Source organism: Harpia harpyja, chromosome 11 (assembly GCF_026419915.1).
Source record: "Harpia harpyja isolate bHarHar1 chromosome 11, bHarHar1 primary haplotype, whole genome shotgun sequence".
NCBI classification, from domain to species: Eukaryota; Metazoa; Chordata; class Aves; order Accipitriformes; family Accipitridae; genus Harpia; species Harpia harpyja.
Window position 1 is genome coordinate 44,616,864 of NC_068950.1, and position 26,710 is coordinate 44,643,573.

Here is a 26,710-nt window from a genome sequence, read left to right on the forward strand (position 1 = left end):
AGCAGGCGAGACTCTGGAAGATCCCAGGAGGACAGCTGAAGCCACCCAGGGCAGCGGTGCCGCTTTGCACAACCCCACCTGCGTTGAGTTTCTTGATACAAGGGAGCACAGTATCAAAGACAGTCGTATCTGCTTTAAGCGTAAAAAGAAAAAAAAATTATTTTAAATTGGTATAGCTCAGCAAATCTTAATTGTCAATAATTTTGCCAGTATCTTTTTTTAATAACATATAACTTATTTACCTACAAATTCTTTCTCCTGCCTATGCTGGATACTTACATTCACGAACATATTAGTCATCGCTTAATTATCGCTACGAAGCCTTATTAATATGTATGGATAAAGAGCTCTCTGGCAGGAATGCATTTTAATGAAGTCGCTGAAAGGCAACGCGCAGTAATTTCTGGAAGGTTATGCCATGACTAACAATAGCAAACTGACTGAAGCAGCCCAGGGACAGGATGAGGTATGGAAGGAAAAAAAAAATCAAGTTCATTTTAATATTTTAATGATAAACTTAATTAGAAAGCGTTTAGGCATTTTGACTGAGCAGTTACAGCTTCGAACGGCTTACAAACATTCTTGAGAGGAACGGCGTCGCTCAAAATGTCGCCCGCGAGTGCGCTGAAGAGGAGACACGTTGCGGCCAGCCTGTATTTAACGGCGGGAAAAGCGCCCGCGCGTTATTTCCGAGGCTACCGTCGGGTCTGCAACGCTCAGTGTTGCCCCACGACACGTAATTTCCAAATCAGACACGCACCCCGCGTACAGAATCGCACTTATTTCCTAGAGCGGCGATCGCCGCTCTGCTCCCTGTGCTGTTTTTTGTAACGTTCGCCCTTCTGAGGTGAAGTTACCGTTCTTGGCCGCGCTCCCCAGACCGCCCTTGAGGGCAGAGGCCCGGTGAGGAGAACCGGCCCGGGGCCGGGGCCGGGGGACGACCCAGGGCGGTGGGCGGCAGCAGCTGGGCCGGGGCACCCCCGGGGCACCCCCGGGGCCCAGCACGGCTCCTTCGGCAGCAGCACCGGGCAGCGCCGGCCCGCTCCCGCCGTGCGGGGCCCGCGGCCCAGCAAGGCCCCGCCGGCAGGCCCGGCCACCCGGGGCAGAGGACGACCGGGGGCGGGCCGCCTTGCGGGTTACGGAGCCGCCCCGAGAGGCGGGCCCGGACCGGACGGCTCCGCGGCGGCTGGCCGAGTAAGGGTCGGCGGGGACGCGGGGAAGGAGGGGAGGGAAGGGGAGGCGAGGCAGCGGCGGGCGGGCAGGCCGGGGAGCCCCGCCGGGGGGTCCCCCCGCTTGCTTGCCCCGGGAACGGGCGCTGAGGGGCGGCCCGGGCTCCGTCCCCGCCCCGCAGGCCCCGGTCGGCCCCGTTCCCGTTCCCGGCGGCTTTACTCCTGCCCCGTTCGTCCCCGCGGGGCCCCCGCCGCCTCAGCGGGCTCTCCTCGCCGCGGAGACCTGCGTGCTGCAAGGCGGGAACCGCGGGTGTTCGTTCCCTCAGCACCGCGACCTGAGGTGTGGTGCCCGCCTCGCCTCGCCGGCTGAGGGAATCTGGAGTTTAATTTTTTTTTTTTTTTTGGTCAGTAAATGCCGTTTCTTCTCCCTTCTCCCTCTCTTAGGGCCATGTGGAACACTGTCGCTTTGCGCTCCCTTGGGAGACTGTCCCCCAACGCCGCATCCCCGCCGCTCCCAAGGTTACAAACCTTAAAAAATCGCGTGTTGGAAAGAAAGTCTAGGGACTTGCATCGTGGTAAACAGCCAGCACACGTCCTGCAGGATCAGGGCTTGAAAAGGACACGCGACGTGCTTCCCTGCCGCCTGGGAAGTAACAAAGCAAAATACAGACGGTGGGCCAAAACTTACCCTGTTTTAGACGGACGTATCCTGTCTGTGTATCGACATGTGTTTGAAGAAAATTTAAGGAACAGTGAGGCTGTTATTAAAAGGTAATAAACTGGTTTTGTGCTGTTTCAAAAATGTCGCAACTTGTGAGATGATGTGAGAGTTACCTACGGGCACTTTTCGGAGCTTTTTAACCTAGGAAGAATGCCAATTAAAAAGTCCAGAGATTAAAAAATAATAAAAAAAGTTGTTTCTTTTACCTAACCATTTTGAAGCTTAAACTAGTTTCCTGGCAGCTCTTTTCTCGGGCGGCTTCTCTGCAGAGTGAATTTTACAAGCGTCAGCACTCAAAAATTTCAGCCCCCCCCCCCCCAAAAGAGGTGCCTAAATGTTGACTGAAATGCCTAAATCTAGGTGCAGACTGTATATAAAATAGTTCCATGTGGCATTTTTTTTGCATATATTGCCAAGAAGTATTTTTTCTCAACCTTTATAAATTTGTTTTGTGTTGGATTTTGAATGCAGAGACATAAATGGTGACTCACACATTTGCAGATGCCTCCTGAAAGAGTAGGTGACGGTTGTTGCAATTAATCATGAATCACTGATAAAAGCAGGAAAATGTATTTTATGTGTTTGTCCTTAAAGATTAGATGGCAAAAATGCAAACGCCTTTGTTCAGAGGAATGATACATGAGCTGGAAGCAAAGCTACGGAAAACACACTGTGCCCTCCTGTGGTGGCATTTACGGCATTACTAAAAATCCTTAGCTTTTTTCTCCTGAGGTTTTTCAATCTCTACAGTCTGCAGGAAGCCATAATAAGGTAATGGAGTCATGTACAGAGTCGTGCATAAATAGTTAGGTTAAACAGTACTTTTAGTTAAAGATGATCCATCTTGGCAAAAAATGTTTTATTTGAAATAAATGAAGAACCTGGTTTATTTAAGACCAAAATTATTCGAGATGAGATACCACATTTGTTTACAGTTTTTTCAGTTCTTTATCTGTACTTGATGCTGCCCTGACAATAACGCTTGGTAATCACTTTCTCTCTTGATGATTGTAATGGCGCTGCAGTATTCACTACTTTAAAAGTATATCTTCCGTGCTCTGGAGTGTGCATTTCTTCTAGATTTAGTAATTTATTCTACTTACGAGTTACTGATTTTTGTCGGATAAACTTGTTGAGGGGAACTGAAGGAGGCAGCCCTTGACTGGATTCTTCCCTAGAGTAGCTGGAACATGGAGGGTAAATGTCCATGATGAATTAGGACTAGCAAATTATTATAGCCTGATTAATAGCTGCAAGTGATTAATAGCTGCTAACGTTGTTGTAGGGCAGTGTCTCTCAAAGTCAGTGTCGGTCGCTGATGATCAGCCCCTTGTCAGAACTCTGCTCATGGGGTTGCTGGCAGAGATTAAGTATGATCATGTATTGTGGAATACCGTGTGTTGGGTGTATATGGGCAACACCCAGGGGAGGATATGGATTTAATAATATCTACTAGCTATGAACATAAACTGCAGATAGAAAAAAAGAATGAAATAATACAAATATTCTGTCCTTATTAGACAATTTTTGAATAACAAAACTAAAATGCTTGCTTTAAATAACATACCTTTGCTTTTTATTATACTTTGTAAGAAACAATAATCCGAAGATGTGAATTCATCTTCATTCTCATACCATTTATATGAAAACTGTGCAATACATCCAAGTACTATGTTTAATCTGCTATAGGGTAACTTGTAAGTAAAGGTGGTTGTCATTAATTGAAACTTTGTTTTTTGAATCAGATATTCAGAATTGCTAGAGACGGTCAGTAAAGGAGGGGGAGAAAATGCCATCTTGCGTCATACTCAGAGAAACAAGAAGCTGTTTGTTCGTGAACGCCTGAAGTTGCTACTTGATGATGAGTCTTTTCTTGAGCTGTCTCCACTGGCAGGCCTCAATATGCCATATGGTGATGTCCCTGCTGCTGGGTGCCTTACTGGTAAATGCTAGCAAATGTAATATTAGAAGTAATGGGAAATTGATGAAGTTCATTTGTTTCATTGCTCATATCTTTAAATATGATTTGTATTAGAGCTAAAGAAGGATATGGGTTGAGGGTATTGTTTTGAGCAGCCCATGCTGGAGACGCAGCCCAGAAGAGTTTTGAACCAACGTGATTCTTAATATAGTTTGAGAGGTGCTGTTTGGTTGCAGTGATGAGTAAGTGATTGTAGGCAGCGTACATTAGCTGTCATTCCGTATGCGCTGCACACCTTCCCAGAGTAACCAGCCTTGCTCACTGAAGTTAAGGTGTTTGTTCTTACTGGGAAAGGAAAAAGGATGCACGTAATCAGGTTTATGGAATATTTTAGTATTTTAAGAATATGCTTTCCTAGGAAAAGTGAACATCAGCTCTATCCGGTAGCAGCTCCCAACATAGAAGAGTTCAGCCACTGCTGTATTACTCTTCTGCGATTTTTGCTGGGGAATCTGGGAGAAACCTTTAAAGAAAAAAAGTTCTTTCATTTCTTCTAGATTTAGTAATTTATTCTACTTACCTGTTGCTGATTTTTGTCTCAAAAAATTTAGAATGATGTGTTAAATCAGCTGTTGTCTGTTAAAGGAAAGGGGACCAAGTTACTGAGAGACACAGGAGCTGTGACATTTATTTTGTAATATTTTTTCAAATTACAGACAAGTCTTTTCATTGCATTTTGAAGAGCAGTTCCAGTTGAAAAAGTAACTAGAAGAACAGAGTATGAAATCCTATCTTTTGTCACAGATTGCTACATTTTTCATTTTTATATAGGTAATTTTTAATTGCCTTCCCTGTTGTCTCAAGAGTTGGAAGTCAAACTGTGTATTTTTTTCTCTTATATTGTCACCAGGAGTAAGTAAGTTTATTTCAAGTTCTGTCTTCTGTCATTTAGATTTTTTTTAAGTAGCATTAGCTTTCAGCTTGTTATTCAGAGAAGAGCTATAGATTTCTTCCCTGTGTGGTATTTGCAACTTAATTTGCAGCTTCTTGATACAGTATTACTGAAAGAACATCCTAGCTATAATTTGGCCCCCTTGTTTCATCTGTGGTATTTTAGAGAGTCCTGATAAGCATCTGTGGTACCACATACAGGAATTGGCAAAATCTGTGGGGTCTGGTGTGTCTTCATGGCAAACGATGCAACTGTGAAAGGAGGAACTATTTATCCGATTGGAGTGAAGAAACAATTAAGAGCTCAAGAAATAGCCATGCAGAACAGACTGTTATCTGTGTACCTTGTTGACAGTGGGGGAGCATTCCTACCACTACAGGTAATATCGGAACCACTTCACAGAAGAAAATACCTATGTTTATTTTAATCATACTAATGTTTAGCAATAAACCTCAGATTTATGTTTTGTTTTCTTGGCTGGCTGACTTTCATTGTCTGTTATACTTAAATTGAGTTTTGTCCACAAATCAGAGTCTGGGAGATGATCTGACGATCTATAACAATAGTGATCACTTTGGCTAATTTTGCATCTAGCATCTAATCAAAGTTTAGAAACTTGAATATCAGTGGGGGGATGAAGTGCTGACCAAGCATGGGTATTCCTCAGTGTGCTGAAATGCTTTTCTGTCTTTAATAAATCGGTACATTGTTTGAGGTTCTATTTTCAACTTCAGTATCTGTAAAATTACTCTGTATTTTATTGTAATGTTTGTTATCACAGTAATTACATTTGTAATGCAGTAACCTCTGTGGCCTTTAAAAATGTAGTTTGTGAAATTCTTACTGTAAAAGGAGAATTTGGACAGGTTACTTTCCAATGTACAGAGGTCATAATATCACAGAGAGTATAGTTGTTCCCTCTCCAGACTGAAAGCAAACACATAGAAAAAGTTTTTACCTGACTTAAGGAATTGCATCAAAAACTAAGTAGAAAAGAAAACTGTGCTGAAGCCATTTCACAGATAAAGTATGAACATGAGCTTCCCCTCCTCCATGTTTACAGTCTCAGTTTGTGCTGAATAAATTGGTTTCACCAAAAAATATGAAACTTACCTCTGCTTTCAAAACACATGGGTATTTTTGTGGAATTGCACAGTGTATAAGGGGAATAAATATAGTAGCGATTGCTGTATGTGAAAGTTTCATGTATGATTGTTAGTGACCTTCCCAGAGTGGGTTACAATGCATTTGTGAATGAATGGAGTGAAGAGGAAGCATTGGCTTTTGTAGTTAATACTGACACTGTCTTTTCTCTGTAATGTCAGTCAGAGCTGTTCCCTGACAAGTCACACGGTGGCAGAGTTTTCTACAATGAAGCAATAATGTCTGCCATGAGAATCCCTCAGGTACAGTGTTATTTGGAGTACGAGTAAGTGTAGTGTATGTGATCAACAGAGTTCTGAAAAAAAAGTTTTGTTCTAACTCTCAAACATGCAAAAAAATTCCTAAAGCTCACCTTTTCTATTTGTGGGGAAGGGAGATTCAAATAGTATCTCACATAACAGAATGCTTTAGCCTTAAGGATCTTCTAAGTGTTTACCAACTGATCGTGATGGAAAAGCATCAAATCACTAGGTTATTTCAGAGTAAACATTGAACAGTCAAAACCAGCACTGTTGTTCATGCTGGTATTTATATCTCTAGTTCATTGTTCCCCATGCTGCGATTTAGTCTCTTCAGCGTTTGTGAAATAAAGGTAATGCTTTTGCCTTTCCATTCTCCCCTCTCCAGCATCTTGATTTGTTTTGGTTTCTGCGTCCTTCAGGTGGCAGTGGTGTGTGGCTCCTGTGTAGCTGGAGGTGCCTATGTTCCAACCATGGCAGAAGAAACTGTGATTATAGATAAAATCGGTACACTGTTCCTTGCTGGCCCACCTCTGGTAAAAGCTGCTACAGGAGAATATGTCTCTCCCGAGGACCTAGGAGGAGCCAAGCTTCACTCTGAGTATGTGAAATAAGTCTCAAAAGTAGCAGAGAATTCAGCATACTTAGCTTTAAAGAAACTGTCATTCTATCTTAAATTGATGTGACTGAAGCTACTCCAGTGACAGGATACAATATGGTCCTCAAGGACTGAAAAACATGTAGTGAAAAAAAACCCGGTTGATATGATACATGAATTATTATAAAGGTTGGTGGTATTCAGTTACATATGTGGGAATATCATGGGGCTAGATATAACTCTCTGAAATAAAAAAAGTAACACGGCATTGTAATTTCAGCTTTACTACTGTCCACGGGAACTTTGCACTTCCACTGTGTGTGTGTGTGTGTGTATATATATATATACACACACACATACTCTCTGAGAGAAATCTCACGTAAGTACAGAGGTCAGGATCAGGGCCAAAAGTAGAACCTATTATTAAACTGTTTGCTTTCCTTCTCAGGTACAGGTTTTTTTGTTAGATCAGCCAAATGGAAGTAAAATTAAGTGATGTTATGGGGTGAAGCAGGGACTGGACAAATCTGGTTTTGGTTCCCCATTTTTTCCACATACTTTCTGAACAACTTCAGGCAAGTCAGTTCCTCTGTGCCTCGGAGGGACCAGCTATAGAAGAGGAATGGTATCACTTCTTTTCCTAATGTAAACGTTATCAGGATACATATATTAAAAAAAAATAGTTGTGATGATGGGGAAAATGTGTAAGAAATTCTTTTTTCTTCCCTAAACTGATGAGTGGAGAGGTGGTATGACTTCTTTCCATTTGTCTTGTCTGCTTCTGAAGACACTAGACTAACTCTAGAATCTGAATGCTTGTAAAAGTACCTGAAGCAAAGAAGAAAAATGGAAAGCCTGCCTGCCTCTGCTGTTAATGAGGGCTTCATAGCAGGAGATGAGCAAACAGGCAATAAACCTGATAGTAGCTATCTAACTATTTCTTTAATGCTGTTTTTCTGTGTCAGAAATTTCTGTAGTTGTCAAAATAGTTATTCCCTTCTAGATAGGGGAAAAGGGTGGCTTTGCTTCTTTGTTCTTGGCATTCTATGCTGTGTGTATGGTAACCAGATTCTATATCTTTCTCACAAAACCAAATACTAGTGTGACAGTCGGATAACTGTGTTACATGTAATAAGTTACTGTCTTTATATCCGGGCTGGAAGTGCTTATTTTGAAATAATTTTTAAAGTTTGTTTTCTCTTTATTATATTGTTCGCAACAATGTTGTCATGAAAATAAATTCAAAGGTCTTTCTTTAATATAGGTAAACACAAAAGTCACAGGGAAGAACTTCTTACTGTGAATTTGTTTTGGGGTTGGATTGCACAGAAATTCCACTGACTTACTGCTTCCAACTCATTCATACAGGAACAAAATCAGTATTTTCAGGGAGTTTGGAGACTCGTGGATTTCATTAATTCAATACTAATTAATATTGCTCTCTCTCCTAGAGTCAGTGGCTGTAGTGACCATTTTGCATCTTCAGAAAAGGAAGCCTATGAATGTATTAGAAATGTTATTTCTACATTAAATTATGATCCACTGCCAGAGGAGGTCATAGAGCATGACAGTCCTCTCTATAGTTCCGATGAGCTCTTGGGACTGGCACCGCAAGATTATAGGTGTACTCTTCCTGTAAAACTGGTAAGGTGACAGATACTGTATTCCTTTGTCCTTTCAGTCTGCTCTATCTAGTAGCTACAGATTAACAGGCAACTGGCTGTTCTTTCTTGGAGAATCCTGAAGTACCTGAGGTATTTTGTATTGCTACCTAATCAGTTGCAAAACTCTCTTGGGTCTGCAACAGAGAAGAATGGCAACAGTTCTGTAGAATTATAGAAAGTATTTAAGCTGAAAACCTGCTAGAGATAAGATAATTACAGATTATGCCAGCTGATCCCCATCTGTTTCCAGGCACTGTTAGAGATGCTGTTATGTCAGTATGTCTTGTAGTGTATTGGCTGCCTTGAGAATGTGCACCCCTTTAGTGTCCTGTTTTCCCTTCCCCCTGCCTTTTTTTTTTTTTACCCAAGTAGTCAAGACTCTATCTTGTAACTTAAATGCTTAATGAAAATACTGACTGAAAAAAACAACAAAGCTCAAATTAAACTTGTTTGAGGCTGGGACAGACGCTAATACATCAGCAGAGACATGCAGAGCTGCCCACGCTATTTTCATTGTGTTGTACTAGAAGAGATTTAGTCTCCAAGGATGCGAATCCAGTATTTTTCCAGGGGTAAATTCCTACAGTTAAGGGGATTGACTGTAGAAAGCAGTGTAGCTTTGAAGGCAGCTTTTAAACTGTGTTTGAAAAAAGCATGAGCAATATGCTGCTGAGTGTTTCTTATGCACAAAAACTGTAACTGCACACGCTGGGTTTCTTACAACATTTGTATGCACATGAACAACTGTGCTCTGTAACACTGAAATAATTTTGGAGTTGAACTTTGGCTCAAAATACATGGTTGGTAATAATTTCTTTGCAGATTCTGAGCCGTCTGATGGATGGAAGCAGATTCCAGGAATTCAAGGCTAATTATGGAACAACATTAGTAACAGGATTTGGCCACATGGAAGGGTAAGGCTATAACATTTCACTATCAAAATGTATGGACATACTTGTCTAAATAGCTTTCATATCATTCTCAGGTGTTACAGTATTCTAATAACAACGTTTATGAAGTTTTGAGTCAGTCAAGAATTGGTAATAAAATACTTCTAGAAAGCCTGATCTTCTCTCTCTGAGCTCCGAATTCACCATGTCTCAGGCCAATAGCAGCAGAGAGTGATTACAAATGAATGCTTTTCATGACTTTGTGAAATGATTTGTTTACAAAAACTACTAGCCAGAGAGTTGGAACACTGAAGTCTCAGCAGATTCCTTAAGAAATAAGAAACAGCATCTTTAAAAGTGTTCCTTCTCGAACTGAGTGGAAAGCTGTCATCCCTTCTCCCATGTGATAGAGATGGGATAATACTCATACAATAAAACCTTGCGTAATTCAGATCAGACTGTATTATTAACATGTTCACGAAGCATACAACGTTCTAGTTGAAGCATATTAAAAATGATTAAAAAAAGGTAGTAAAATATATTTTTAGAGCCTCTTTAGGTTGAAAGCATAAACACTTCAGATTGTTATGTTGTATGTTACAGGAATTAGAGAGACCCCAGAGTCCTGTACCTTGCATGTTGTCTTGCAGTGTAAACTCTGACAGGTCATCTATAGCTTTACCTGCCCTCTGGGTATTAATCCATGTTAATACTCTTATGCTTTACGTATCAGGAGTGCTGTAAGACTTCTTATTTGTTAGGTGTGTGTGGGTCCTTGAATGAAATGACACACGTACCTGCATCGTTTTACATTATGAATTTTTGTAAAGGGCAGATCTGTGTGTGTGTGTGTATGGATATTTATGTTTCCATCCTTCAGAACATTGAGCTACAGTTTCATCATTTCTGAGGTTCAAAAGTGAAAATGTTCACGTGTCTGTTTTGTAGGCACTTGGTGGGGATAGTGGCTAACAATGGGGAGCTGTCTCATGATGCTTCTCTCAAGGGTAGCCATTTTGTACAGCTTTGCAGTCAGCGAAGCATTCCCATCCTCTTTTTGCAAAATACTGCTCCACATACAGCAGAGCCAACGAGCATCTCACAGGTACGGCATTTGTAGTTCAATATGCTTAATTCAAGAAATTCCTAGTTCCTGTTCTGTTTAAGATTACATTTTGAAGTTATTTTTTTAAACCACTCTTGATGGTTTAAACCAAGAAGCTTCATAATTACTTTGTTCTTAAATCTTTCCGTTAGCATTCTCACTTTATTCTAATTTTAAGCAGGCCTCTATGCTTATCTAAAATGGTACTGTCCAGCTGGTGTGCAAGCTGTAAAACTTGGAATTTATAGTGCACTTTATATTGAAATACAGCCTATTGATTCTTCTGATACCACTGTGCTCCACAGAAAAATAGGTATTTCTCTTTTAGAAAAGCAAAGGCATTAAAGTGCAGTACGTTTTGTCCTGGGCTACAGAGAGCCTCATGGTAAAACCTACATCAGATTCTCTGAGCAGAGACTGTTTCTGCAGCCCTGTTCCTCCCAACTGTCACCAGCACTGAAGACAAAGCCTGGCATAATTCTGTTGTATCTGAGCTTTGCTAACGCCTGGGAGAGCTAGGGTTGCACTGTAGCATAGGTTTTTGCACACTGGTTACAATTGTTTTGCTGATATACATTGTAAAATAAGCGCATAATGGGCTATGGTAGTTAATAATGCTGTCATACTGTTGTGGAAGAAACGATCCTACAGAATTGTAAATAAATTAATGTTTTAGAGATACAAGTTTGGTGGGAGTGGAGGGAATCTAGGAGAAAAACTTAAAGGATCTGAAATCTTTATTTTCATTTCAGGCAGAGGCTCACTCCAACAGATTAAAAGCCCAGGCCTCCATGATGGCTGCTGTTGCTTGTGCTGCTGTTCCCAAAATAACCATTGTAATCGGTGGCTGTTATGGGAGCGAAAGCTATGTTATGGTATGGGTGGCATAAATCTAATGGGTTTGGTAATAGATTTTTTTACACTATACCAAGATTTCACAGCACTTCCTTTTTAAAACAGTTAACTGTTGTTGCAGACATTTAACTCAATTCGTTATTTTAACTACTTTTAAAGTAAGAAAGGCATCACAAGGTGTGATTACAGAAAATTTGGTCTGCCTCTAAGAATCTAGAGCCAGTTCTAAAGAAACAGGTTATCCGAAAATGTCCCTACTCGGGCGCCAATCCTGCCTTTTTCTTAGCACATACTGTTTTTTTCCAGTGATCAAGGAGCACGTCTCCTTTAGTTGTGCTACAATGCATGCTGTGTACGCTGCTAGTAAGTGCAATAGGGCTCTTTGTTTGCTCACAATTGAACATGTAAGTGCTTGGAGGAAAAATGAAATAATAAAATAGCAGTATTGAAGGCAATGGGGATTGTGACGGTTGCTACCACAGGGTGTCTGTACTGACACAGGAGCTGTAGCTGTAATGGTAAAGGAGCTGTATCATTAATGCTCTACAAATTAAACTGTATTACATTCTGCCTTGAACTTGATTGTGTCATCCTACAGCCATCTCTTTGTGCTTAATTTCAATAAGTTTGTACTGTGCATTTTTTTTGTAGTGTGGGAGATCGTTCAGTCCGAACTTTCTGTTCTTGTGGCCTAATGCAAGAGTTGCTCTTGTGGATTCAAGACATTTCTCCACAGTCCCAGAAGCTGGGGACAATGACTGTACAGGAGATGAATCAGAGCTAAAACATCTGAAAGAAAAGTAAGGACATTAAATATAAACCCTTGCAGTTACACTGGGATTTAATTAGTTAAATTACCTACTTTTGTTCATCTTACAGATTAACACATCCCAAACAAATAAAGCAAACCTGAATCTACTGAAAAATATTTTAAATTTCCATGTAATCCTATATCTGTTCTTAGGATCTTCTCAAGGAACCACAAATGTTTGACTTAAAAAAAAAAACCCCAAAAAACAAAACCCAAACCATACAACCGCAAATCAAGATATTCTACGGTATATTAAACAATGGTCATCATCTGAATGTGGAAGATGGTCTGTACTGCAGAATGATCAGATCTGTTATGTATTATTTGCTGGATTCTAACTAATTTTAACAGTAGTATTGCACATTCACTTGAGATGGAAGTATGTGCCTTTTTCATCTATGATTTTATTTTACTGGCCTGATGTTTTTTATTACATTTTTGTGCTTTTAAGCTTGTTTAATACTCTGTCTTCTCCAGGCTAGAGGAAGAAAGCAGTGCATTTTACTCCTCTGCCAGACTCTGGGATGATGGTGTAATTCTACCTCAAAATACTAGAAAGGTAGGTTTTTTGCTTTATAGTACATTTTATTCTCACATCTCAAAAGGATCTTGTGGTGAATGCGTAAGCCTATGACTCGCTCAAGGTCAGCAGCATGCTGATTCCCAGAACTGGGTCTCCCATTTCTCACTCCCTTTTCTGTGGAATTTAGCTTTGTAATTCTTATCTTTTCTCTTCCCAATTAGTCTATCCAAAAAGTTTCTGTTGAATTCTGGTTATGTTCTGGTTACTTGACTACAGCATTTCCTCACTGAACCTCTTAATTGACTTTACCATTTGATTCCGTATCCAAAACCTTTCTTTTTCGGTCTCGCATAATCACCTGTATCTTCACTGTTTTTCAGGCTCTTCATCGTTAACATTGTGCCCATTCTTTTGTCCTAGGATGTTTCTTTTTGCAACTTTCTCTTCCTGCTCGTCATTTGCTGCTTACATTTGGGATGCCCCTCCCCCTTTTATTTATTTTTAAGTTGGCAGACATCTATTCCGTTAGATTCTTTCTGAAATCCACCCCCTTTGTTCTATTTTTCTTTGTTGGATTGTTTATTAGCAATACTTAAAATGTTCTTTGCACTTCTGAAGCTTGTTCACTTAAAGTTCACAAATATAGCCTGCTATCAATTAATCCTTCTAAATATGGCACATAGTTATGGTACTACATAGACATTAAATATTTTCTGTGGGTTTTATGGAACTTTGATAATGGGAGAGCACCAAGAAGTATTTTCTAATACTAGAGCCCCAAGACTACCTTGTCTCCAGGAGCTACACACGAAAAGAAAATATATGATAGTTGAAATGAATCATTGTTACTCTCAGGTAATTTTCACCAGCACACCACAATTCATGTTTGCATCTGTATCTGTTTTTTTACAATATTGTTGTGCTGCTTTATCCCAGTTCTTGCTAACAGATGGAGTTTATGTTTAGCTTTGTCTGAACTGACAGCATGTGCTCATTCAGATCTTTTATATGCTTTTTTTTAAATAGGCTTTTAAAAGACAGTGTGTGCTCCAGTAGCAGTGAAATATAGAGAAGTACCTTGTTTTTAAAGACCAAAACCAGTTCTGTATTTTCGGTCCCTGTTGCCACAAGACACTGAGAAAGATGACTTCTTAGAAAAAGATGGATGTGGAAGAGCAGGATGTTCTGCTCATTTTTGATATGCGATGGGGAATCTTAGGAGCATAGCTATGTAATAACAGAAATGGATTATCACATAATGTATTTTCATTGGAGTTTACAGAAAAATAGCTTCCCAGTGCTCCAAAAGTAATTCTCTTGTCACCACAGTGACTTTTAAATGGCTTAGTGGTGTCTGTATGCAGCGCATAAACTTTGGGATCCTGAGGATGTTTCTTCCTTCACATTTCCCCTGCCCTAGGGGTAAGTTACACTGACAGCTATTTCCCCTAATGCTACAGCCAACAACTGTTCATTTTAAATGTTCATTGTTTTGCAGAAAGGAAGAACAAATGTATTACTGAATGAGTGCATAACTAGTAAGTTTTACTAATTTTTTGTTTCAGGGGCTCATTGCTTATATTGTTTTTTGGTTTTTTTTTTAATTAGGTAATTGCACAGTGCTTAGAGATTATAGAACAGCAGAAGTACCAGGTCATATCTCCGTGTCAATATCCTGTCATCAGAATGTAACTGCAGCCATTTTTCAAATAATCAGCCTTTTAAAGTTAGCACCGTGTATAGAAATCTTTAATGTAAATTATTTTCTAATTGTTTGATACCATTAATAAAAATGTTAAACCACTGCAGACAAACAAGAATCCTGGATTTTAAGTCTATTAGCAATAAGTTTGTATTTTGAACCATAGCCTCTTACTACATTAGTTGAAAATTTATTTTGTGAAAAGGAAGGATTAAGCTGAGAGTCTAGCACTCTAAGGAAGCAAGTTCATCTCAAGTAGTAACAATTGCTTGATTTTTTTCATATTCATGTTTTAGCATGAAATCCAGAACTCAAGAAACTGCACTTTGACAAAAGAAATGGGGAAGATAAAACACATAAGCTAGCGTGTGCAGTTTTCAGCCTTAGTAAAGGACAAGATGCTGCCTGCCACACCGCCTTGGGCGGGCCAGTTCGGATTTCCAAAGCAGCTATGGAAAGGCTCTGCTCAGATTACTCTGAGGAAACTAAAGGAGTGACCAGGAGGGGATTTAAATCCTTAATATTTCAGCGTAGGCTAAAAATTACCTTTTCTCAAAGCATGTAACAGAGCACAGACACACTTCTACATAATGTTATTGTGTGTGCAGGTATTGAGTTTACGCTGTGCCGTTCCATGCATCTTTCACTGTGCCACAGCTGCAAGGTTTAATTTTGTAAAAACAAAAAACCCAGCCCTGTGCCCCAAACTTGTGTTGTTTTAACTGTACAAGAGTTCTTAGCAGTGCACCTCTGGAAATAACACCAAAGGGTGTATCTGGAAAATACCTGGTTAAGTATTTTGAAGAATCATCAACAAAACTGAAATGCTCAATCTCAATTACGTAGCCATACGAATAAAAAGTGATGTTGAAGGAATTTAGGTCATTTGAGTGCTTGTAAACGGAGACCGCACCTTTTCGGAGCTGGAAGAAACCTAACCCCACGTGTTGCAGGCAGTGGTCACGCTCTTTTGAAGAGTCCATGGAAAGTCACGGGAATGTTCACCTCCACTTCAGCCCTGGCAACCTCACTCATGTCTTTGGCGTTCAGGATCAGGAGGTAGGCGGGCTTCGGCCCGGCGCCCGGGCTGATCACGATGCTCAGCACAACCCCTGGCAGGCGAGAAAAACAAGAAGCCTGTCCCAGGCGTGCCCTTGCTGTACCCTCCCTGTGGGCTGCTCCACACGGGACACCAGCAAATCCCATTATTATTGCGTGCTCATCAGTTCTGAATTAGACAGTGAGATGATTATTTATTTGTTTCTCATCCTATTTGGGGTTCTAGCTCCTATAGAGTTTCTTTTTAAAACCGCGAGAAATGTTTTTGTTCTGAAAACGAACTATGAAAAGCTATTGCAGGGGCTGACGCCAAACATCACTTACTGGAATGTATATCAGATTTGTCCATTAATTTTTTCAACATTATGAATTAATTTATAAATTATAATTCTGCTTCTGAGGTTTAACGTGACAAGATACCCATTTCTGGATCCTGGCGTCCCTGTGTGGAATGGATGGGACATCCTGGCTCTTAGGTTGTTTGTTCATTTGTGTACTTCTCTGGGTCAGTGAACACATGGGAACAACCACACACCATAGTCCGTGACAGCATCAAACACAGCCTTGGGGAAGATGACAGAAACGGGAGCACGGAGCCCGGTGTTAACTCAGCTTTCAGAGAGTGCTGCTGCATGGGCTTAAGTCCCAGGAAGTGAGAAGGGCTTAAGCATATTCCTAAAATGCACATTGTCTACTTCAGTTAAGGTAAGCTTTTAAGAACAAGCTTAAAACCTTTCCATTTCAGTGGGACTTAAACCCCTGCACAAGTACTTTCTTGAACTGGGAACAGATAATACGCAATTTCGCTCTGAAATATGAAATATTTTGGCTATGCAATATGAAACTCTCACTGTAAACCAGTGAGAGTTAGCTCTTAAATTCAGCAGAGCCAAGACTTCTCCCAGCTTCACGTACTCCTGTTCAGAGATGAGGAATTGAGGGAATAAGTGGACGCCCTCTCAGGCTGAGTGCTGCCACTCACCTTCAAAAATAGGCACAGGGCTGGGGATGCATGAAGAAATGCGTACGGTGCTTGGCATGAATATAACTACCTGTCCTCGAGTGACAAAGCCTGAATTCGCTCTACTCCTGCACGAGGAGGATGGGTTAGCAATAGAAAACACGCTTGGTTTAAGAGAGGTTCAAATTTTACAAATTTCTGCCACCTGGAATTCTTTAAATAGTGCAGTTCCTGATGGAAAAAGGCTAGGAAATGAGGACAACAGATCACCTAAACCTAGAGTTCTTTCTCCTCCTTTGTTTTCATTCAGTCTTAATTTTCCCAAGTTTCCTCAGAAACTTCCCACCAGCGCTAGAACAAGGCACATCTCATCTGGGAGCTGCCTGTGGGCTCTCCCCGTGCCCGTCTCTGGCACAGCCTTGCAGACAGCCCCCGGCACCAGCAGACACAAGCTTTTCCAAATCACGATGCCGCTGACCAAAACAAAATCAGTATTACCGTCGTCTTCCTCCAGGGCATCCGGATGGGAAACAAAGATCGGCTCCGATGGGTACGAATCCGGCTCCTGCCACACCCAGGTCTCCTTGGTTTTAACATTCAGCTTGCAAAGCTAAAGGTGGGAAAAAACAAAACCACCACATCTCAGAAATACTCTTTGTCCTTAAACTGAAAGCTCATCGAAAAGACGTGCCTCACCAGTTTGTTGATAGTTACCCTGTCTGGGACAAAGTGATTCAGCCCCAGCCCATACGTATACGTGTAAGGTTTCCCACCGTATTTCTTGTAATTGATCTGTGGAAATTCAAAGGCTACAATAAAAAAAAATATATATACGCGTAAGGATTAGTGGGATGTGGAGTGCAGGGGGTACTCGCGTCACCGCTGGCTGTGCTTCGGGGTCGTCATCGTACCATGGCGCGGCCCTGAGAAAATAACTTCTGGCTCCAGCCAGATGGTCTCGTCGCTGCGCAAGGTCGCCGTAGCTGTCGTGTAGGGCAGGGTGACCAAGTTCTTGCCTGTGTCAGCCTGGGACAAAGAAAAATACCCAAGAGAAATGGAGAAACAAATTTCTTAGTCTATTTGCACAGATCTGCTGCAAACCGCATTGAACAGCGAAGGCAGCGATGTGCAGCAGAGCCTCATCCAGCTGCAGAATGGCAACATGCTCAGGGATGGCCGCTTCTTCCGTTTTCTTAGTGCAATGAGTGCCTATTGCTAAAACTGTCCTGTATGTCAGCCTTTTTGCAACACACGGGAAATAAAATAGGATAACACTGATCAGCTAAAGAAAATAAAAAGTTTCTCTGAAGACCCATACTTTAAGCTCCCCCCCGCCCCCCTTAAAATGTTTAATTGGAATTAAATGGGGCCAGGCAGAGCGCTAGCGATGCTCGGCCATAAGCCCTGCAGAGGAGCGGTGCAGACACCGGCATCGGAGCCCCGCTGGCAGCTGCAGCGGCGCCGGTACCTTGTCGATGTTCAGGGGCAGCACGTATCTGCGGGCTTCGGGCTGCGGGGCTTTCTCTGCCTGCCGCTTCACTTCATCCCAGTTTGCTCGTAAGTTGGCTAAGTAGAGGTAGTTGTAAACAAACTCGAACCTGCACAGAAATGGGATGGTAGACAGAAACGAAGATGCCATTTGCAAGTGTGGGGCGGTCAAATGCAGCTGGTTTTTTCCTAAAATTTAATGGAGTAAGACAAGTCCTTGGCAGAAGCGAGCCGTGTGTGCGCTTCCCCTGCGAGGAAGACCCAGCAGCTGCTCGTGTTCTCCCCAAGCACCCTGCGGCAGCGGCCACGATAAGCTCAGGGCGTCCCAGCTACGCAGCCAACACGGGGTTGGGCATCACCGTTTTGGTGCCACATTTTTCTGTGTTCACAAGAAAAGCAGCATTCAAACCTTAACCAGATCCTGCTCATTGCAGCCCCAGGAGCCAAAATAACATCAACCCTTGGGTAGTCAGTAACATTTATTAAAGATAAAGGCAAATTAAAGATAAAAATCAAATTTTTCTTGGAAAATGAGTTTCAAACAGGCTCTCTGCACCTCTGGATACCTTCCACGCTCTATAGTCTATGTGTCACCACGTGTGACTATTTAGACAGGTTGGAGGGAGTCAGTGCAAGTGCCAGGGGCGATTCCAACGGGAAAGGGACGTGCCAGCACAGGGACCAGCCTGTCTGGTGCTGGGGCTCTGCTGGCCCCCACCAGCTCGTGCAGGGGGAGACACGATGCCGCAGGGACCCTCGGCCACCTCCAGGCTCAGCACCGCCGACACTCACCCCTTCCAGGTGCAGAGGTCGACGATCAGAAATCCGTTATCTTCATAGGTGTTAATGTGATGGAAAAGGTTGAAGGCCGAGGTGCGGTATTTGATGTTGAGGAGCCTGCCTTTCTTTTTCTCTGCCACGTGAAGCCAGACCTGAAAAGCAAGCAGCAGCTTGGTTTAGGCTCAGAGAAACGAAGGTGAAGCCAAAACGATGGACCTCCTAGTCCAGGGCTGGCTGCCCAGTACAGCCCAGTTTGGTACGACCCACCGCTTACCCCCATGGTTTCGTTGGACTCGAAGCAGTCCATGTAGTTGGCTCCCCAAAGGCTCCAGGAGGAGAGGAACTTGAGGAGGTTGATTTTCACCGGTGTTTCAACAAACACTATGTAGTTTGAAGTCAGACCGAAGCTGTTTGGAAACATACGGGGAGCCCATCAGGCTATGGGCAAACTATGTAGTAGTTTGTCTTAAGCAATGGATATAGCAAGCAGATCATCGCTTAAAATGACAGCAACATAAACATCCCGATTTTGGGAAATCACTTAATTTTAGTTGCTGATTGCATGCAAGAACGCGCCCTGCGTGCCACTTCTGTAGAGCATGCAACGCCAGCGTCGCTGTACACGCGTAGCCCACCCGTGTGCGCTTGCAGAAGGAAAAGGGGACTCTGCTCGTCTGCACGCACCGCTCGGAGCGGGAACACGCCGCGTGGCACACGTGAGCAGCGTCACTCTTTTCAGCCGACCTGCACCGTCAGGCTACCCACCCCACGAAACGTTACCTGTGGACGTAAGAGGGCTTAAACCTGTCACTGCAAGGGAACTGCACCACCACCTCCGACTTGTTCATCGGGTCTTCCTTGTCTGGAACGGGACAGTTGAAGCGTTATGGAGGGTTTCACCCATAATTACTTTGTATTTATAGTGTTTACCCAGCAAGTTTCTGCCTTTAACGCAAAGGAAGATCATGATTTAGAAACCGCTTTGAAGAGTGTTAAAGATGAAATTTCTGTTACTTAAAAAAGGCGAATAAAATCTAAAGAAGATTAAAAAAAGAAGTAACTTGATGACAACACTCGTTTGAAGGATAAAAATTATTTATAGGATGAGATTTTCTCAGGTCGCTCAGAGGCTGGGATTGACTGACCTGCCTGAAGCGGAGGAATCCGTATGATGTTATAGGCGAGCGCGAAATTTTTTCCAAAGCAATTGCCAATGTTGTAAACTGTCCCGTCGTTTTCAATGTGGGGATGAGCCGTTGCCCCGTTGACAGACACGTATTTACAAAGATCCACCTGAAGAAAAAGATGGAGAAAGTCAGGAGCTTTCTTAACTGGAGATGGGAAGTCACCAGCTCTGCAAGGCATCTCAGGTCAATACGTCCGCACTCCAGACGTGGAAAGCTCTTCTCCAAGCCCAAACCACCGTCCATTTTGTGAAAAGGAGGAGAGCAGCAAAGCCAAGCAATTCGAGAGGGTCGGGTGAGCTGACACAGTTACAGGGAGAGGTTCGGGATCCTGGGGTCCAAAAGGAAAGGCTCCGCAGGCTGGACATTGGTAATAGAGCAAAAGAAAAATGTCAAAATACACATTCTACGTTACATACAGTTCTGTGGGGTAAATGTGGGCCGGCTCCGATGTAGATGAAGGCAGCAGTAAAGCTTTGGTAGGAGCCCTCCGGTTACGGTACCCTTTGGCCAGGCTGCAACGTAGCTCTGGGTCACAAACCCCAACCCGAGCATGAGGATACGGACCACGGACCCCCATCGCCTCCTAATGCAATATTACTCAGAGCAGCAGCAGCGAGTTCATTTACGAGCTGGTTCCAGCTCTGCTCTCGTGGACCCTCACAGCTGGCTGCTTCTGCATCCTCTCTCTGACAGAAACCCCAACTCTTGCCGTGGTGTAAGAGCCTGTTATTAAACATTTTCATTTTAGTTGTACTCCTCCACCTATTGAGAAGAACAGTACAGACCCACCTGCTTAATTGTCTCTAACGTATCTGGGTTAATTTTGGTTATAAAGTTGGTCTCAGTACAGGCATAGTAATCTTCACCAACGGGGTAAACATTAACGAGGGCATTATCAGTGACCTCCACACCCTTGAAGTACGAGAAAAACCTAAGCAGAGAAAACGGACAGGCAGTCAGGGGCTGCTTGGAAGTGGAAGCACCGTAGGACATCGCTGCAATGTCTACACAACCCCAAGGTACCTGGAAAAGATGTTCTTGCACGGGTCTGGGTACGCATAGGTGCCAAATTCCGTTATCACGATCCTTTTCTCGGTCATCGCTCTCACGTAAGCATCAGTCCTAACAAACCTGGGGAGGGCAAGACGATGCATTGCAGGGGTAGCCATAAAAAAGCAACGGGCTATGTAATTACAATATGAATATTCTTGTGATGAGCCCCATGAGACCTCCGAAAGCCGCAGGTCCCTGTGGCCTCACATTGCATCTGGAGCACATGGGGTCCAGCAACAACCAACCCCACCGCAGCCCCAGGAAGGGATGGCCGGCGGAGAGCTGAAGCTGATGGGAAATACAGCATTTTGTCTAAACATTCTGCACCAAACACCTGAAAGCTGATAGCCCAGCAGCTTTTAACTGAAAACACATTCCAGTTTTCAGACAATGATGTAATTCTGTCACTGACTGCCGCTACATCCAGCCCTCCCTCTCCTTCCCTTCCAGATGTTTTATAATTTGTACAAAAAGTTGCATTTCTGCTAACTATGAGTAAGTTTCAGTTATTTTCAGCCGGTTTTAGTGATCTCACCGTTAGAGCTCTTCCAATAACCGCACGGACTCGAAATAACCGGCACCTCCCACGTACTGGGCAGCAGAGCCCATCCCCAGCGCTTACAGTCAAGCAAATGCTTCGTTATTTATTTTTTTTGCTTGGAAAATGGCCACGTACCTTCGGTGATAGGTAACGTGCCCCTCCTTGAAGTCAAACTTGTGGAGCAGCGCCTGGCCGTCAAAGAGGTGATAGAAGGGCTCCGCACCCACCTCAAACAAGCCGGGACCACATCTCAGGAGGCTTCCTCGCAGCCAGGTGGGAATCCTGCCTGCAGAAGATGCAGCGTTGGTATGTGCGCAGCCCACGGCAAATCAGACCAAGTAATTTTTATTGTGTCAACAAAAAGGACAAAACTTCAAACTTTTTTTATGTTTATTAAACTTGGCTTTTAAGCATGTGTGGGCTCTTCGAACTGTTCTTTCTTTCTTCATCCACAGACCGACCAAAGATGTCAAGTATTGGTATGTCTAAAGATCCCCCGTCCAATCTGTCCTTCCTCTACCCCCAAATAAACCAGCCCTGTCAGGTCCTTTACCTCCAACCCTGTGCTCCAGCCCTTGTAAATCCTCCGAGCTCTGGTGGCCCACGAGCTCCCGAGAACACAAGCTGGGCAGGAGGGGATCAGGGAGCCCACACCAACCTGTGACATGGGCAGTCACCGGAGACGACAGCTCTTCCACCGTCTCAAAGAGCTTCTTGTAGCCTCCAGCAGGATGCTCGACTCTGAAAGGGCCAGCAGACCTGGGGTTAGCCCGGTTTTGGGATAGTTTTGGAACCATCCCCCTGCCAAAGGAGAGGGTTTTGCTTCCGGATGGACTGATCTGTGACTTGCAAATAACTTGAGAGATCGGGAGGGAGAAGCGCCAGCCTTCATGGGAGGGAAGGCTCTGAGGGCTCTGACCGGCTACGGCAGCCACCTGCGAACCGTCCTGAGCACATGGAGGAATAGGGAATAGCGACAGGACAGCCTGTGCCACAGCCCTGCAGGCAAACACCCTCACCCAACAAATTCAGGATATCTTGAAGCATCCAGAAGCAAAATTGAACTTGTAGCGCCCAGGTCTTGGATAAGCATTTTTTTCCCGTTTTTTTTCTTTAAGCAAAGTATACTTGAGCGTGTAGCTGAGAACTGTTTGTTCCAATTTTACCTACTGCAGAGCCCACAAAGACACAGCAGACACAGGTCGTGTGGGGCACTCTCCTTCCCCTCCCAAGTACGGACCAGGAGTGAGCCTGTCCCCCTGGACCAGAATCGCCTCGGCATGGGATGTACCAGCACGGACACCCCCACACAGGGATCCCCCCCTCCTCCTCCTCCTCTTCCTCCTCCCCTCCGGACCGCGCTGACCCCCAGTCTCCCAGCAACCCCCCCCAGCCAACGCTGCACCACGGTTACAACCGGTGACTTGCTCCTATAGAGAGAAGCCCGCAGGGATACTCACTGGCTGTACATTTTCTCCCTGATGAAGGACCCGAGCCTCCGGCAGCCAAGCACACGGTGAGAGCCTTGTGCTGGGTATTTATGGGGCGCTGAGCCCTGCCGAGGGGAGCCCCGTGCCCGAAACCGCCCCTGCCAATGAGCGCACCCCGGGAACAGAGCCGGCTTTCACCACCGAAATCCTCCCCGGGCTTTGAGAGGTTTTGTCTTGCCATTCACACAAAAAAGGGCTTTGAATGTTTTTCTGAGACCTAAATTCTTCCCAAGCAGAAGTGATTACAAAGAAAAAAAAAAAAACCACACACACACACACAAAAAAAACAAACCAGAAAGGAGTGAAACGGAGCACGCTGGAGGCGCGCCGGGCACTTGGCACGGCCACTCGGCTCTCCACCGGTGCCCTGCGCCGCAGGGAGACATTCCCAGCCCCGACACGGACCGAGGGCAGCAAGAAACGGCTCCTTCCCGCAAAGGCATCTCGATCCCGTGTAACAGAGCGTTCCTCGGTGCCTGCAAAGCGAGGATCAGTGCTTCATCTCGGAGTGACGTGACATTAGAGACACCGAGAGACAAGAAGATGTCAGTGTCAAATATCATCGTTCCTACCTCGCGTATGCATCAGCCACCAGTTTTTTCCTCCATCCTGGGTTTCTGTGGAAGGCTGTCTTTGCAGGCTTCAGCACGTTGGTACAAGGACAGCGAGACCGAACCCCTACCCACCAGCCAGGAGGGCATCAGGGAGCATCACCATCCGCGATGGCTGCTCTTACATCGCCGTCTGCTTACGGCCATCGTCTCCCCTCTCCTACCACTTGTTTTATTTAGTGTGTTTCAGTACAGGGGCACACGCCAGCAGCTCTAGTTGCTGCGTAAATGCAGATTTCTTAAGACTTAATGCACATAAAGGAGTATTTTTACATGGGGTGTTAACAGCCCTACAGGCTCAGAAAGATGTCAAACCCGATCGTTTGTTTTACACGCAGCACAGCAGCCACTGTCAGAGATGGCCCAAAGATTGCTTTAAGAAACCACCTCTAGTAAGAGTAGACATTTATGAAAACAATGGTGCTGTAAAGAGTAATTTCAAAGATTAACGAGATTAGGAAGATTACTGCTCTCCCCCCCTGTGGTACAGGATGAAGGCATTTCGTAATACCACATACCTTCGGGTACTCTTCCCATACAAACAGAAGCTGGGCTCCAGCGATCAAATCTGGTGAAAGGAGAAAATTGGACATTAAACAGCCCTGCCGTGTTCGATCTGCTACTACAACCATTAAGTGAAAGGTTGGCTTCTTTCTGTGTTGGTTTTATTTGTTTCCTCTTTACAAGATACACTGTTTCCTTTTTGGACTGAGGGTTCATTTAAGGCTTTTAACTCACAAACAACATATGGAGTTGAGCCTTCGTGAGCTCTTTGGCTGAGGCCTCCCGTTAACCCTCCATGTTAAACAACCGTAATTATATGGTAATGTCTGCGGAAGCATCCTAGCAATAAATATATTCAATATAAACTTGAGTGCAAACTCAAGGCCTCTTAGCAGTGCAAATAACATCGAGATGTTTAATTAACCCCAGGATAAGGACTCAAAACAGCCTTCTAATCTTTGATGTCATGAAAATTCAGTGTTTCCACAGTGCCAGCGTCTCCCCAGGCCCCATCCTCCTCCAGTGGCTCAGGAGGCAGAGATCCAAAAACGTCGCTGGCCCCACACACCAGCAGCCAAATTTTCCTCCTTCTGCATCTTACCAGCACCGAGCAGGATCCAGCCCCGCTGACTTGGCGGCAAGCGTTAGAAGAAGGATGGCCACCACGGGCAGCCTCCATCCAGCCCCTACAGCTCTCTCAGAGAGCTTTGGTCTTGATGCTTTAGACTGGTACGGGAAGATCAAATTCAAAGAGCACTCCGCTATTACAGTCTGTGCTGCAGAACTTGGAGGTATTCGAGACTCAACATGGCCCTGAGTAACCCGATTTAGCTAGACCCATTTTAAACAGGGTTTGAAGTAAATCAGACTAGATATAAGGAAGACATTTTTTATGATGAGGGTGGTGGAACACTGGCACAGGTTGCCCAGAGAGGTGGTGGATGCCCCGTCCCTGGAAACATTCCAGGTCAGGTCAGACGGGGCTCTGAGCAACCTGGTCTAGTGGAAGGTGTCCCTGCTCATTGCAGGGGGGCTGGACTAGATGACCTTTAAAGGTCCTTTCCAACCCAAACTATTCTATGATTCTACGATAAATGACCTCTGAAGGTCCCTTCCCACCAAAATTACAATCCTGTGATTTTCAGTCTTTCCCCCCCTTCCCTTAAAAGTATTAATTTTGCCACTTCTGTCTGTCTCCTGCCCACATGCAGTTAAATTTGGAGTACACAGTTGCATCATGACTTAACACTGAGATTAGCCATTAACATTTTATGCACGTAACCTCCTGGCTGTTTTCTACCAGTTGCTTTCTTGGAATCACCACATGCCACTGCACACCAGCCAGCACTAGACCAGGCGACTTGTCTGGTTTCACACTAACACCAAGAACAGCATATAACCTAACAAAGCATTATAAAAACTGTTCTTCCTTGCAACTAATACAACTAAAAAGGAGTTACTGGCACTGATGAGCAAAAAAGGTGCTGCTAAGCACAAGCACCAGCATCTCATCCTGCCTTTCTGTGCACAAAAGGGAGGCAACAAGTCTATTTACCCCCGATTGCCAGCTGACCAGGTGGTATTGCAGATGGCAATCTCAAGAAATAGCTCTAAAACACTTAAGCAAAAGAGAAGAGAGTTTTGGATCTCTGTATGCAAAACAGTAAGTACATATTCAACACCCAAATAGCCTACTGTGACTGCACCTGAATTGGCCACATGCTGAGTGAACAGCTTCTCATTTGCCCAAGACTATTCATGAGAACTAACCAGTGCTAGAAATTACATCTCAGCTGAACATGTTTTTAAATAAATGTAGTCCAATTCCAGTGAACTAAAATACTCAAACCAACATAAAGGTTTTAAAAAAAAAAAAGTCTAAACAGTTTACATGAGCCTGATTCTCATGAAACAGAAGTTAAAAAAACACAGTACACACAGTCTTTTATACAGGAGAGACTGGAAATTGAGAACCAGCCACTAAGCCCCTCGCCCACCCCACCCTACTGTCTCAGCCCAGTAAAACCATTGCCTAAGTCCGAATCCTCAGGAGCAGCATGGATGGTTCAGTGCTGGGCCGTGACAGCGTTTTCTCCTCTCGAGTCAGCGTAAGGCAGCCATGAGTCCTTCTTGCAGTGCCAGTTTTCAGAACAAACCTGGACAGGCAATTCCGCTACACCACCTTGTACACAACTGACAGATTGCAGGCGACCGCAAGTTCACTTTGGATGAACTGCTCCCCATACAGATTGGTAGTTTTTGCAGTATGATACTTAAAGAAAAAAAATACAAAAAGCTTCCAGTAAAAAATTTCACTCAAGTGAAAATGATAGCTCAAAGAAAGGTTTAGATGAAAGTTAAATTTGTATCTGTCATTCATTTGGAATGTTTTAATTGTCCCATAGCTAGTCAATTTGCCTATTTATTCACGTTTTTGTTAAGTTCTGTCAAAACCTTAGAAGGGAACATTAAATAACATGGATCAAGAAGTTTGAATAATGAGGGCAGTCCTTTGAAATCTAAATCCTAAGAAGTGCGAGCTTCTCGCCTAATAAGTTGCTTAACTGGAACACATAAATAAATAAAGCATTTACACAACACTTAACAGGTTGAGAATAATTAGAAGCAAGTCTAGGCAGGTACTAGATTTTTCAAAGCAGTTGACTACAGGTGTTACAGAGGAGGAACATCTGTCACCTGCTATGCAAGTGTAAAGTTATCT

At 43.7% G+C, this 26,710-nt stretch overlaps 2 protein-coding genes across 3 annotated transcripts; one reads left to right on the forward strand and one right to left on the reverse strand.

Moving 5' to 3' along the window:
* The first annotated feature begins 1,085 nt into the window (after positions 1–1,085).
* LOC128148172 (methylcrotonoyl-CoA carboxylase beta chain, mitochondrial-like) lies at positions 1,086–14,785 on the forward strand. 2 transcript variants are annotated; one of them, XM_052801700.1, is made up of 13 exons: positions 1,086–1,194; positions 1,614–1,940; positions 3,636–3,832; positions 4,964–5,142; positions 6,089–6,169; positions 6,589–6,767; positions 8,216–8,408; positions 9,251–9,342; positions 10,267–10,423; positions 11,176–11,298; positions 11,930–12,078; positions 12,567–12,648; positions 14,221–14,785. In XM_052801700.1, exons 2-13 carry the CDS (start codon positions 1,618–1,620, stop codon positions 14,302–14,304), a joined length of 1,839 nt encoding a protein of 612 aa, XP_052657660.1. In that variant the 5' UTR covers positions 1,086–1,194; positions 1,614–1,617; the 3' UTR covers positions 14,305–14,785. The 2 variants fall into 2 exon arrangements, with proteins under 2 accessions (XP_052657660.1, XP_052657661.1); XM_052801701.1 differs by having other exon boundaries at positions 1,163–1,200.
* Positions 14,786–14,902: 117 nt separating this feature from the next.
* Positions 14,903–22,963, reverse strand: RPE65 (retinoid isomerohydrolase RPE65). Its single transcript, XM_052801702.1, has 14 exons — positions 22,844–22,963; positions 22,042–22,124; positions 21,519–21,669; positions 20,813–20,920; positions 20,579–20,720; positions 19,748–19,895; positions 19,383–19,464; positions 18,877–19,009; positions 18,615–18,754; positions 17,803–17,932; positions 17,246–17,360; positions 17,049–17,143; positions 16,833–16,944; positions 14,903–15,426 (listed from the first exon to the last, which is right to left on the reverse strand). Exons 1-14 carry the CDS (start codon positions 22,852–22,854, stop codon positions 15,275–15,277), a joined length of 1,602 nt encoding a protein of 533 aa, XP_052657662.1. The 5' UTR covers positions 22,855–22,963; the 3' UTR covers positions 14,903–15,274.
* Positions 22,964–26,710: the final 3,747 nt, after the last annotated feature.